At 46.6% G+C, this 14,700-nt stretch overlaps 1 protein-coding gene across 1 annotated transcript; it reads right to left on the bottom strand.

Annotated features, from left to right (window-relative positions):
• Positions 1–3,773: 3,773 nt before the first annotated feature.
• LOC133886178 (laccase-15-like) lies at positions 3,774–13,381 on the bottom strand. The gene is made up of 6 exons (XM_062325913.1): positions 13,136–13,381; positions 6,594–6,745; positions 6,121–6,368; positions 5,780–5,899; positions 4,639–5,703; positions 3,774–4,216 (listed from the first exon to the last, which is right to left on the bottom strand). Exons 1-6 carry the CDS (start codon positions 13,247–13,249, stop codon positions 4,008–4,010), a joined length of 1,908 nt encoding a protein of 635 aa, XP_062181897.1. The 5' UTR covers positions 13,250–13,381; the 3' UTR covers positions 3,774–4,007.
• Positions 13,382–14,700: the final 1,319 nt, after the last annotated feature.

The raw sequence follows: 14,700 nt of genomic DNA, 5'->3' as shown, positions 1-14,700 counted from the left end.
AAAAAGGGGGGCGGTTCGCTCCCCTCCTCCTTTTATACCCCAGGGAAATCCAAACGTCGCCTGCCGCGGCGCGCTCGGCGGGACGGTTTCCTCAGCCAGCGCAACCGCCAGGCGAATCTCCCTCGGGCCGTGCGGTTGTCAGCAGTTGCTAGGCGTATTTTCCTCAATTTGCACGGTTGCCACGCGCACCGCCTGCCTCGTTATCACGCGTCGCCCGTCCCGTTATCACATGTCTCGGGAGTCGGTTTTACACGCGTCCGTTCGGCTCCCCGTTGGGCTGTACCAGAAGCCCGGACCGGAAGGGCCACTATCTAAGAGCTCGCCGCGTGGCGTCAGTACTGGCTTCGGCCTCGTTGACGACGAAGGGCCCATCCGCAGTCTCTGGGCCATCGCCTGCACATGGGCCCGGGGGCTGCTGTCGGTGAATTAGGAACCGGGGGTCCCCGAATCCCGAGGCCAGGCCAGCAATCCACCATGTGGCGCCATCCCGCGGAGTCTCCTCCGCGAGGTAAAAAAGATTAAGTCCCGGGAGAGGGCGCTTGGGGCCACGGTCAGTGGTCCCCGAGTACCCAAGTTCCCCGATGATCTGCGAAGTCTAAGTACCGGGAAGAAAGTGCTCGGGGAGGTATACGGTGGCCCCCGAGCACCCAAGTCCCCCGACGATCAGGAAAGCTAAGTACCGGGAGAAGTGTGCCCGGGGCTACGAGCGGTGGCCCCTTGGGCACCCAAGTACCCCGAGGACCCACTGAAGGAAGTTCCAGGAGAGAGTGCTTGGGGCTGCGAGCAGCGGCCCCCGAGCACTCGGTCCCCCGAAGGTTCGTACAAGTGTGCCCAGGAGAGAGTGCTCGGGGAGGTGAACAGTACCCCCGAGCACTCGGTTCCCTGAGGATCAAGAAAGGGCATTCTCGGGAGAGAGTGCTCGGGGAGGTGAACAGTGCCCCCCGAGCACTCGGTTCCCCGACGACTCAGAGAGCCCCCCGACAGTGGCCCCCGCAGGGGCCCACTGATGAGGTGTCAGCCAGTCAAAGGCCCAAGGCCGCATTTAAAGAGCGCGCGTGGCTTGTCACCCCCAACTGCTCCTGCCACGCTCAGTGTCAGTTCCTGCTACATTCTGGCAGAAGGGCGTGGGGTCATTAAATGCACGGGTCCCATCCCGTGCCATCCGGCCCGTCTCGGGATAACGTCGTAAGGGTCGAGGCGTTCCGTCTGCCGCGTTGCTGTGGCAGGAGAACAAGACAGGGCAGGCACACCGGGCCGCTCTGCGGCTGCCCGGTGGGCCCTCTCCACGGTGTCCGTTGCCAGTGCATTTATGGTGACGGATGATCGGGCGTGGGGCGCATTTTCCACCCCCGGTCACTTCATACACATGCTATGATGACACCCTTTCCATTTATGATATCTTGGAACTCATGCCCCCCCTCCCGTTCGGGGCACGCTACTGCCGGCGGGTATTTAAAGCAGCCGGCAGCACGGACAAAAAGAGGTTTTTTGAAGCTTTGAAGTTTTTGAATCTTTGAAATCTCTGAGCAAGTTGAAGAAACTGAGAATAGGCTTTAAACAGAGAAGAGAAGAGAAGATCGAGAGCACCCAGAGCCAATAGATACACGCAGACCGAAGAATAAGGAGCCTGAGGCTCTAGGATAGACAAACATTCTTGTAACCAGTAACATCCTTGAGGGACATTCTCAGGGCATTTATAGTATCTATACAAAAGTAGGGTGTTACGTCTCCGTGCGGCCCGAACCTGTCTAAACACCAGCGCATTTACTCCATTCCCCACTAGATCGTTCCACCCCACCGGCCATCGCATTCATACCCATTTATTTCTCCGGCGAACATATTCAGGATCATCCCCCGGCCGAATCTCTAAAAAGGGGTCTCTCAAGATCCCTGCGACAGGAGTTGACCCTCTGACAACACCTATCAAATTGCGATCGTTTGCATGAGATATTCATAAATTCATAAAATATAATATAATTTTATAGGTAAATTATAACCAGTCACCTATCAAATTTTATATGTAAATATTAATACATATTTTATAAGTAAATGTTAATACAAATTCTATACGAAAAAAAATTAATCATTAGTGACGGGTTAAGATTACGACTCATCACCTATAACCTTCATAAGTGACGGGTCATAACCTTCGACAAAGAAGGTAAAAGGATAAAATATCCGATGTCCATTACAAACACGCGATAGCTGAGGTGGTAACGCGCGCGTGAGGGGAGATGGCGGGTTCAATTCCTGCTTGACGCTAAGGCTGAAAAATAGTGCTGAAAAAATAGAAGTGACCCGTGGCCAGTGGTGATAGGCATGTGTTGGGATGATTTGGGTGAAAAAAATATTTTTTTGACTTTTTTCTATTAAAAAATGTGAAAAACGTAAATTAGTTATAAATGACGGGTCATAATTTATGATTTTAATAAATAATAGATTAAGTTTTGATTCACCATCAATAACTTTCTTGGTAATGGATTTTTATGTATCACTTATTATTAGCCAAACTTTTTAGCTCTTTACACGTAGTGACCACGGTCACAGTAAAATGGGGAAAAAAAAGCTCGTCACTTCTGCTGGTTGATTTTAAATGCTGATCTATCAATCAGCCGCATATGACAAGTTACAGAATCCCTGCAAAGTGACTTTGCCTGAATCGTGCAAAGTTGTCGCATCCATCAGGCTCTATATATGACTATATATCAACCTTAATGTACGACTCTGAACGGAAGTAATCCGGTTGTTTGGTGATTTATGAATGTCAGTTTCTCAAGGTTACTGTAGCGCATGCCTGGTCGTGACCACACATTCTTATTGCCCACTCCCAACGTAAATATATATCTCTATAATATTGTTGTTCTTTATAGCTAAACATCAATTATGATATGATTGATTTATGTCTTTGATCTTGCTACAATGAAATGCTACTTTCGATGTTTTTAACACCTTTGAGATACAGCAATTGGGTAGTGGTCTAACAAGTTAAGAGTTTAGTAAATAGAGTAAGACAATTACAAAGCATTGGCACAATTGCATCCTGCATATAGTTTGTTTTATTTTATTTTTTTTACGAACCAACATTGTTTGTATGCTGAATCGTGCACCAATTAGATCTAAACTATCTTTAAGTCAAAAATTCGACGAGATACATATAGCTACTTTCATAAATGAGCATCTCAAAACCGCATCTAATCACCCAATCTAGATTTATTATAATATATGAAATCAAGCTAAATGGAAATAAGGTACTTATCTTGTCACACTAAAAATGGATTATCCGATTACTACATTCAATTTATGACATGAATTGATTGTAATGGATTATAGTTGATTCTTATTAAAAACCGAATGTAATAGACCATTATTACAGTTAGTACTTGCTAAACAGCCAGTTTTAATTGGTCTGAACTACGGTACCTAAACTACTACAATCTGTCCCAAAAATCCCCCTGTAATTTGTCCTTTAGAACAATCATTTAGGTAGTAGTGATACTTCCTTAGCTAGTGCCTATGGTGGGATGCGAACAAATATAATGAAATAGAGAGGGTACAAAAATATAAATCACATACATGAATTGCAAGATGTATATCAAAACTGATACATGCTTATTACAGGCTGAACCATGACTTCCTGGTCATGGGCCCACCTGTTTGTTGAACAGCAGGCACTAGCACACAAGCAACATCACAATTCACATCTGCCACAAAGAAACGAGTACCACGTAGATGTATCTGTTTTAATGCTTAAAATATCTCGAAACGAACATAAGGTTTTTTAGGGAAAGTGGCAGAGATTTATTTATGCAAAAGCAAGGTTCAGTCTGCCTATATTACATCCAATACAAAAGCATGGATACAATTCTCCCTTACGCAAGTTTATTTGTCCGCATATCAGGTCGTCCTTGCACAACACCCTACCGAACGGGTGCATTTTATTTCAAAGAACAAGTTCATGATTCATAGGTTTATTTGGCTTATTTGAAAAACTACCGGTCGGAGTTTTTTTAGACTTCGTTTATGCCTAAGACTTCAGTTTTCTCAGTTGCGAGGTAGAATTCATTTTGCAGCTGGTTATTGTCATGGCCACATGTCGGAAAATCCACAGGCGGTGGAGGGAGGGATGTGTCCAATGTTGGCCCATCCTCTACCACGAAAACTGCCGCCATGCCCATAGACAAATGGAATTCATAGTGGCAATGCATGAACCATACCCCTGTACAAACGTATAAGACAAAGTATTAGATTTTGGGTTGCTACTTCAACAGCCAAACGATAACTGACAAATAGGGATGCATATATAAGGAAAAGCACGGAAGAAGTGAAAAGTTAAAAAATTATTTGTAAGCAAATAAACATGAAATAAGTTTCTTTAAAAAAGTTTTTGATATGGTTCCATTGGAGTGTCATAAAATAAAACCATGTAAAATTGAGACTTGAGGGGAAAACAACATTTTGTTATGATTTGTATCAGGGGCGGAGCGAGGACCTACTAGTTACAATAACACTGGAGCTACAGTAAAAAAATATCTACAGTTTACTAAACCAACAAAAATAAATACTCCTATACTGCTGGGTCCACCACTGATTGTATAGCTTTGCAAACAAATGCAACTGACAGTAATAACTTGTACGCACCTGGATTGTCGGCGACAAATCGGAGGGCGAGCCACCCAAGATTCGGGACGAGCACGGTGTTCTTGACCAGGGGATTCACCAGGTTGTACCTAGCCACATCCTTGGCCGCGTCGTAGTTACCTAGCCCCTGCGCGAGCACGAACATGTCGTGCCCGTGTAGGTGCATCGGGTTGGAGTCACCCTGCAAGAGCGCCGTGCTCTGGAACACCACCTCCACCACCGTGCCATGCCGGAACCGCCGCGCCATTGTCACCTTGGACGTCGGCTCTAGATGACCCTCCTTGGGTCCATACGGGATAAAGGCGCGGTCGGTGAAGTTGAACACCCTCGGCGGCTTGGCAGGAAGTACTTGTAGCGTGTCCTCGGCGTTGGTGTGGTAGTAGTGAGCTTTTAGCAGTGGAGTCGTCACCGCGGGGAGCTGGAAGGAAACGTTGTTCATGGTTGCCACGAGCAAGGACTCGCTGTTCCCGCTCCTCTTGCATGCCGGATAACCAGGACGGCAGATGGAGCCCACGCCGAGTGTGATGAAGAAGCTCTCGTCGACTCGCGCCGGCACCTGCGAGCGGCGCCGTCGGTGGCGCAGGCTGGTCAGGTTGCTGTGGAAGTAGAATGATGTAATTGTGTCGTGCTTGTCAGGCATCTCAGGCGCTACTGGCACATCACCGGATGGACCTCCTTCTCCATCTTCTTCTTCTTCTTCGGCACTGCGGCTTGAGCTCAGCACTGCTGCGCCATTGCCGGGGCTGTGGTCGTTGCAGTACTGCACCATCCCTGTCGTGCTGTACTCCGGGGTCTGGGTGTCAGGCAATGGTGCCTGGTTGGGCAGGGCGACCATGTAGTACCTGCCAGGGGGCGCGTCGGCGACCAGCAGGGCGTCCACCGTCTCGCCGGGCGCGATCGCAATGACGTCCGTGGTGTAGGGGGTGACGTAGTTGGCATCGGCGGCGACTACCGTGAACTTGTGCCTGGCTATCTTGAGGTAGTACTCGGAGAATAGCGCAGCGTTGATTACTCGTAGCAGATAGGTCTTGCCGGGCTCCATCTTCCACTTTGCCTTCAGAGTTCGATCAATTGAAGCACTTTACTCAGTGAAAAAGAAAGTATCGTTCCGACATGGACATACATCCGATAATTTGATTACCAGAGCAGTTGAAGAGATCTCCAAGCTTGCCATTGATTGTGGATGCACTGGAGTAATCATCAAACCAACTATGCGACATGTTCCTGCCCACCTTTGCAAGGTCCTTCGCCCACCATTCCCCTGCCATCATCAAAATAATCCACAATAACAACAGTTCAGCTCAGAACCTGGTGCGAAAACATTGCACATCTGCTAGCTAGTTGTGCAACCATGCCAAAGTAAAAAACAGTCCGATTCTTCCCACAGGAACACGACATTTTTCCGGACCTAATTAGAAATTGGCGTTTAATTTTCCTATGTGCTCATACCTTAGACGATCAAATGTTGAATAAATCACAAACCTATAACGATTGGGATCTCCCTATGAGGCTTAGGAAACGGATATGAGCCGGCCCCATCTCTCGGCCGGATGATCAAGGCGCCGTGCAGGGTTGCCCGGAGGCAGGAGACGTGAGCATGCCACCACAGGGTGCCTTCCTGCCCAGCAACGTCGAACCGGTAGGTAAAATTGTGGTTCGGCAAGATGGGCAATTGGGTAATCATCGGCACTCCGTCGGCCCAACAGTTCAGCCGCTGCCTCACTCCATGCCTGCATCAGAAATCACAAAAGAAAGATTCAAAAAATAAAAACGAAATCCATTTGCTATTTCGCAAGGCTTGAAACATGCTGCTAGCGCTAGGCGCTTGGATGATTGGATCAAACCAACTGGATTTTGACAACTTGACACACCGACTGGATCCATTGTAGCGAAAATTGTTGTGTTTGAAGTGTAGGTAGGCCTATTTTCTTTGGACAACGGAAGCAATTGATTACCAATGGATTGTTATGTTGTCGGGTGACTTGTTGACGACATGAACGGTCACCGAGTCTCCCTCTGTGACCTCTATCGCCGGCCCCGGGAGCTGCCCGTTCACCACGCTGACCAGCGTCTCCTTGCACAAGTGCGTCATGTTCATCTTGCTCACCTATATGCATGCGTGTTCCAACAAATCAAGCATGCATCGATGGTCATTCTAGTTCATTATCGAAAAAGAAGTGGTCATGCTAGTTACACTACCGGAAACGAGGCCTATGCCGAATGCCTACGTGTATGCCGAGTGCATTATATCGGGTACTCGGCAAACAGCAACCTACGCCGAGTTCCCAACGAAAGCACTCGGCAAACAATATGGCACTCGGTAAATTCATAAAAAAACACTCGGCAAATAATAGCACTCGGCAAAAAGAGAAAAAACACTTGGCGAATTAGGACACTCGGCAAAAAACGTGGCACGTGTCCCTCCGTTCGGCGTCTGACGGTGAGTCTCCACTTTGCCGAGTGTCATCTAACGGACACTCGGCAAACATGTATGTTTGCCGAGTGCCCGATATTAGGCACTCGGCAAACTATTTTTTTTCTTTATTTTCTTTTTGGTTTCCTTTTGTTCTCTTTTCTTTCTCGTAATAACAACCGACCAAGAGCCGCCACACATCGATTCCGGTATTACTGCAGTATGGTTTAAGGATGATATTATTATGAACTTGGAGTTAGAATTCAGTCGTGCTTCAAGATTGAGATGCAGCAGATGTGGACTCCTGAGAGCGGCCCTTGGAATCAGTTGTGCTCTAAACATGTGTCAAAGATGCTACCGTGTGAAGAGCTGAGCTCACAAACAAAGGAGAATGACAATTCTTCTTGCTCGCCTTAAAAAAGGAATTTCTCTGCTATATATTATCATTCCAGCTGTCATCCAGACAAAGAAGGAATTTTCAATGCTTGCCAAGTGAAAGAAGCAAAAGCTGTCACGTACGATGCTTAGAAACCGAAGCATCTACGAAAAAGAATCGTGATTTCGAGAGGGAACGGATCAGGTTTGAAGCCAAAGTGACGGTTGAATCATCGTTTGACCTTGAAACTTTTTCTACACTTAAAATACAACATAGAATATTCCATGTTAAACTTTGGCATTTTTCTGGGTCTGTTTACTATTTTTAATTCATTAAGTGCATTTCCTGGCTTTTAATGGATATAAGTCAAATTTGATCTGCAAGCACATGAAATAATGAACAAAAATGGGTAGAAAAATCATATTCATGTTGTTGAGTCTATTTTTAGGCCTTACCCAAGAAATGAAAAGAAATTTGAAACATCTGGGCGGCAACACTCGACCACCAACATGTAGCTTATTGGTTTTCTAATTCTAAAAAAAACAAACGAAGTCTGAAAAACATGAGACTTGCCATAGCATCATAATATGATACGTAGAGGCTGTGATAAAAATTTGAGAAGGTTTCGCAAAAATTATCACGTACGATGCTTAGAAACTGAAGCATCTCCGAGGAAGAATCGTTGTTTCGAGAGGGAACGGATCAGGTTTGAAGCCGAAGTGATGGTTCAATCGTCGTTTGACCTTGAAACTTTTTCTACACTCAACATACATCATAGCATATTCGATGTTAAAATCTGGTATTTTTTGGGGTCCGTTTGCTATTTTTAATTCATTAAGTGCATTTGTAGCAGAAAAAAAAATTCAGGTGTTTGCCGAGTGTTCTTGCGTTTACACTCGGCAAACAAGCGCTTTGCCGAGTGTTCTATATTTGACACTCGGCAAAACCAGACACTCGGCAATTTCACGAATATAGGGTTTCCCATCCCGGTCGCGCGCGGGGACAGATCTACTCCGATTTTTTATTCCTTCTCCCCGGCCGCCGCCTCCGCCTCCCGCGGCCCAATCCGCCGCTGCCGCCAGCGCCGCCCTCCCCCTCCTCCCAGATCCCCCTCCGCTGCTGCCGCCCGCCTCGCGCCGCCCCGCCCGACGCCGCCGCCCGAAGCCGCCCTGCCCGCACTGCCCCCCTCCGACGCTGCTCCGCGCCGGCCGCCCGACGCCGCCGCCCTACGCCGCCTGACGCCGCCCGACGCCGCCCCGCCCGACGCCCGCCTCGCGCCGCCCCCCCCGACGCCGCCGCCCGACGCCGCCTGGAGCCGCCCCGCCGCGCCGCCCCCCTCCGACCTCCTGCAAATCAGCAAGGTACGTGCTAAAATGATTAGACTACATGCTAAATATGACTTTCTGAAGATTAGATTGACATACACTTAGTTGATGCACATCCATAATCATAAGCAGTACCTTGTTTCTTTACACGTCCATTTATGTCCAACAAATAATGGTTGACATAGTATTGAAAATGTAGTTATAAAGCAGTTTGCAGGCACATAGAGTGCATCATAAGTGTCATTCCTGCCACAGTTACTAATGTCCCAATTTTAGCCTTCCGAATTAGCCCTACTTGACTAGTGCTTGTTACAACTTGGCATATGCGACATCACATCCTTCTTATACTATCAGGGCAGATTGCATTTACAACAAAAAATTGAAGACAAGAAAAATCAACTGGGATATGAGTAAAGCAATGAAAATAAACTGTCAAAAAACTACAGTATCATTTTTGCCCATTAATGTTAAGTCGGTGAGCATGAGGATGTACGGGCTTAAACTGAAATCACTTGGCTTATGTCATGAGCAATGATAAATGAAGTAACATTAACAAGTAGGCAATATTGCATAGTGCTATTAAAAAGACGGTACAAGGTACCGCCACACGGTAAACTACCAGTCCCAAACAATGAAGATTACAACATAGACCCCAACACATATGATGGAGAATTCTTTCAAGAAGATGGGCTCGCAGGGAATTTTGAGATCGACTTGACGGAAGCTCAGGGCATGGAAGTAGACAATGAAACTGGTGCTGACGAGGACGAAGAAGACAAGGTTGAGAATACAAGGGACTTGTAATTACTTGAGCGGTTACATTTAGACAATGACAGTGATGACGCCATTCCTCCTCCCGAGCATCAGGATGATTATTTCGACACGCGTGATAGTGATGATGAGACTTATGATCCAGCTGATCTCGATGATGATGATTATTTCTAATAACTGTATGTTTATTTGTAATAACTGTATGACTTATTCTTTCTCATAGCATGCTTTTTCAGTATGCTTTATTTATTTACATCAAGTTGTAACATCCGTACTAATTGGTTTACTTGTTCTCATAGCATGGTGGGCGGTATGAGGAAGTTAACGTCGCTATACAAAAAGGCGACGGGGAAAGCCACGGATGCAGGTGACGAGTCCGGAAAGAGACCCCGGGGAAGACCTCCAGGAAGGCCGAGAGGCGGAGGCAGGGGTGGAGGAGGTGCTTCTATACCTGCTGTTGAGGAGGAGACTGAGTCGCCTCTAGGTGCGGCTGAGTCTGAGTCTGACTCGCCTATACCTACGGCTGCGACTTAGTCTGGGGATGAGGAGGAGCAGGTAGAGGAGGAGCAGGTTGACCAGGGGGGTAGCTCTAGCTCTACTTCTTCTCGTGTGTGGCTGCGTGGTCCTTCGAGCCTCCCGAGGCGACCGGTGCCAATGGCTAGACGCCCGCTCATTCGACCAGATGGAGAGAAGTAAATGGCTCTCTCTACTCTCATTATTTTTTTGCCTTTGTATCTTCAATATTTCAACACATACTAATAAATTGCCTTTACACTTGTGCAGGAACTGGCTGAGGGTTGGAGAGGGTGACCACTCACGCCATGTAAACGGCATCCTTGGACTTTTGATCAAGGAGAAGTTCCCTGGCATGGTTACTTTGGGTGGAGTAACCGAGCCGGCATACACATGGGCCCACTATGCAGCCGCGCCAGACGCCCGTGACCGGGAGGGAAGGGTGTTTCCCAATAGAGCCGAGCGGGTGAAGGCCGAGCTGTGGGTAAGTTTCGTTCGCACTACATTAGTCAATACTAATCGCATGGAAATTATTTAACTAATGACTGGATCCGTCGCGTCTATATGCAGGATTTTTTTAGATGCGAGCCGGGCTTGGAGGCTAGGGCAGCTGCTGTCATCGACAAAGCTGCCAAGAAACTTGTTAAGGATATGCACTATGAGGCGCGCGTCCAGGCCGTGATCAAATTTCACGCGGAACACCTTGGAGCGAAGGTGACAAAAAAAGACGCTAGGACCATATCTCTGACCCGGGAGCAGTACCTGAAGGTAAAGTACAATAAAACTTATTGTTCCTTAGATTACTAACACTTAATTTCTTCTTCTTATATATCATGCACTTGATTATTTAGGTGCCTCCGGGGTGGTGCGCCGGAGACCTTCCGTGCTGGTTTGTGATCGTGGACAAGTGGTGCGCTCCCGAGTGGGAGGAGAGTCACAATGCTTGCCGGGAAAGGCGATTGTTGATGCCTGGCGCGCCACACCATCAAGGCAACCTCAGCCTGACTGGTTTCGCGGCTAGATGGGTATGCAATAGCATCTATTGTTCCCAAGCTCAGTTCTCCTTAATTTCTGTGCGGGCGTCCCCTTTATGAATGTTATTGCTTTTCTGTTGCAGTCGGCAAAAAATGATGGTCAGCCTCTCTCCCAGTTCAAGGCTTATGCTTTGGCCCATAAGTCAAAGGCGATGCACGGGGTTGCTTATGACCCGAATGACCCGGCCTCAGCGTACACCAACGAGAACGTCAAGGCTCGCCTGGATGGATACACATCGATGGCAAAGGAGGTCCACGGCCCAGACTTTGATCCGAGCGAGCCGGTTCTGGATTGGCGACGGCACACTCGATACGGCCACCACTCCCTCTCTCTCTCAGCTTAGAGCTCAGAGCACGAGCTCAGGTCCGGGTATACGCCCTCGCCCAGAGCCTACACGGATTGCGATGAACGAAATGCAGGTTAGTTCTGTTTCATTCATCCTCCACTATCTTTACATGCTTTGCATTGGAATGATGATGAGATTGCGATGACATACTGTAGGCCCAGCTGGATGAAGAAAAGAGGCTCCGGCACGAATTAGAGAGATCGTTCGAGGAGAGGATGGCGGCAGAACGATCCCAGTGGTATGCGATGATGACGCCCCTTTATGCTGCAATGGGTCAAACTCCACCACTGATGCCAACCCCTTCTCGTCCACTTGCTCCACAGGCTCCAAACACTGGCGGCAGAACGATCCCAGTGGTATGCGATGATGACGCCCCTTTATGCTGCAATGGGTCAAACTCCGCCACCGATGCCAACCCCTTCTCGTCCACTTGCTCCACAGGCTCCAAACACTCCTGTGAGTTAGTTTATAACCTTGTAATCACCATTATTACCATTCTTACAACCATAGAGTGTTGTGCTAACTATCTACTTTGTGCAGTATCCATCAGAGGGATCGAATACGCCTGGAGCTGGAGGTTCGCACTTTGATACTCCACCTCACTTTGGTTTGTTCTCCTCACTTTGAAAACTTACTTTTGTAACACTATATCCATACTTACCATTTCTGTTTACTTTCAAATGCATACTTCTTAATTAGCGTTTTTGCTCCTTAATTGATGCAGGTTAAGGTGGTAATCAAGTGTTGAGTCCATTACGGCCTGCTACATTTTCTTTTTGTTTGGACTATGTTTTGCTATCTTGTCACGACAATTTGTCATGTTTGTGTCACTTACGACGGTTTATGTGATGTTTGTGTAATATGCGATGTTTATGCGACACTTTATGTGATGTTTGTGTAATATGTGATGTTTATGCGACGCTTTATGTGATGTTTGCGTAATATGCGATGTTTATGCGACGCTTTATGTGATGTTTGCGTAATATGCGATGTTTATGTGAAGGTGGTAATCTGTGAAATATATGTATATTGTTTTGAATTGCAGTGACAGTTTTGAATCTGGTATGGATCAATTGTCGACCTGCTAAATAACAGTTTGCCGAGTGTAACACTCGGCAAACAAGGCTATGCCGAGTGTTACACTCGGCAAAACGGACACGTGTCACAAGGCTGTTCAATCTGGCATTTTGGATGCCACTTTGCCGAGTGTCCACGGGATACACTCGGCAATGCGTGGCACGTGTCGCCAAACTGTGCTATTTGGGTGCTATTCTGTGCTCACTTTGCCGAGTGTATACACGGACACTCGGCACAGTGTCCTCGTGTTTGCCGAGTGTATCCCTGAGACACTCGGCAAAGTGTCCTCGTGTTTGCCGAGTGTATCCCTGAGACACTCGGCAAAGAGGCCGTTAACGCATTGACACCGTTAGGTCACTTTTTTTTGCCGAGTGTCGTATTTGGCTCTCGGCAAATATGTTTGCCGAGTGCACGATATAAAACACTCGGCAAACAGTAGTTTACCGGCACTGTGTATACCGACAGTGATATGCCGAGTGTTACACTCGGTAAACATGTTGCCGAGTGTTTTAAGGCCTTCGCCGTGTGCCCTAGGCACACGGCAAAGTCTCGAAATCCGGTAGTGTTAACACTTCAATGGCATAGTAGGATACTAAGATTGATGGTGGAGATCAGACGCAAGGAGAAAGAGTCATGCTTACGACGAACGTGTGCTCGACGGCAGCCGCGGCCGCCAACCGTATGGCCGTGGTGGAGAGGAGAAAAACGATGGCGCCGACGGCTGGTGCTGCCACGGGGAGGCTCCAGCGCTTCATACTGTGCAACGTTCAATCACCGTTGTGGATCGATCGCAGCGATCAGTCAGATCGATCAGGCTCTACATACCAATCTCACTGTATATATGACTATGAACAGAAAGTGACGGGGTTGGTTTGCGATTTATTAACGTCTGGCTCGAGGTTCACCAAGCACGGTTTTCACATGCCTGCTGGTTGAGTAGCAGACAGCAGTACAGTGTTAATTTTTGTTAAGTTATTATGCTTAAATACCAAATAGAATTCAGTCCAATATAACTCCTCAACGTCTGTAAATATGTGTCACCTTTGTAGCTTGTACCTTATACTAAAATAATAGACATCGTCTCCTATGGTTTTTTAACTCAGGATCGAATGGGTTTTCCCTATTCAATCTCTTGTTCCTAAGATCCAATTCTTAACAAGCGATATCAGAGCTCGAATCCACGCAGATTGGATCTCGATGAATGTTCATCGCCATCGGCACTATTCTCGCGTGCGCCCACCCCGCGCGTTGGCTGACCACCGATTTGCTTTGTGATCTGCGCCACCACTAGGACGCTCCGACTCGCCGTCGTTGGTCTCCTTTGCTACGCTGCCGCTCTACGCCGTAGTTCGTCACCCTGCCCCATGTGAATATCGTATAGCTTTAACGATAAATTATGAAATAATAAATTTATTTGACACGAGCATGATGAGAATTCAATATAAGAAACTACATGTTTAGTGGATTGATCCTCTACCTTAAGGTAAAGATCACTTTTAATATAATATCATAACTATAGATAATTTTAAACCGTTGGATGAGAGATAAAGGAGTCTGATTTATCGCTACAGTATATGTCATATAATACTAAATAATAAAATAATAGGTAGAATCAAAAGAATTAAGTAATAGAATAAGATAAAAGAATAGAATTTTATGTTACTCATATTTATATTTTATATAAGTATTTCTATATATTCGAATATGGATGTTATCCATATCTATTTATGAGAAAACGGATTCGGATATATTCATATCCATATATCTGCAAAATAAATTTAAATATATCCATAATTGTATCCGTCTATCAATCAGATACGTATTTTTTTTACCATATTTATATTTAATAAAATATAAATTTTAAATAATACGGATTTCTGTTATCCATTTTCTCGGCTTGGAGCGGCAGATCCAACTGTGCCTCTCATGATCGGCAAACTCCAACGCATGCTATTACAAGCGCTTCACGTGGCCTCGCGCTTTTGACCGAGCGGCCACACCGCTCTTTGACATCACATGAGATAATGTACGTGATCTGTAACATGGACATGGGATAAGAGGTGTAGAGATAGCTTGCAGATTAACTCGCACGGCACATTCCTATGTGCCAAGGTCAAATTAAACCGCTGAAGTTTCCTCGATGCTGAAACTGTTAATTAGTCAATGTCGAATTGCAGCTGCTGCTGAATTTTCTCAAGAGGTACAA

Source organism: Phragmites australis, chromosome 12 (assembly GCF_958298935.1).
Source record: "Phragmites australis chromosome 12, lpPhrAust1.1, whole genome shotgun sequence".
NCBI lineage: Eukaryota > Viridiplantae > Streptophyta > Magnoliopsida > Poales > Poaceae > Phragmites > Phragmites australis.
The sequence above is the reverse complement of the archived record's forward strand: the minus strand, read 5'-3'. Positions and strand labels throughout refer to the sequence as shown.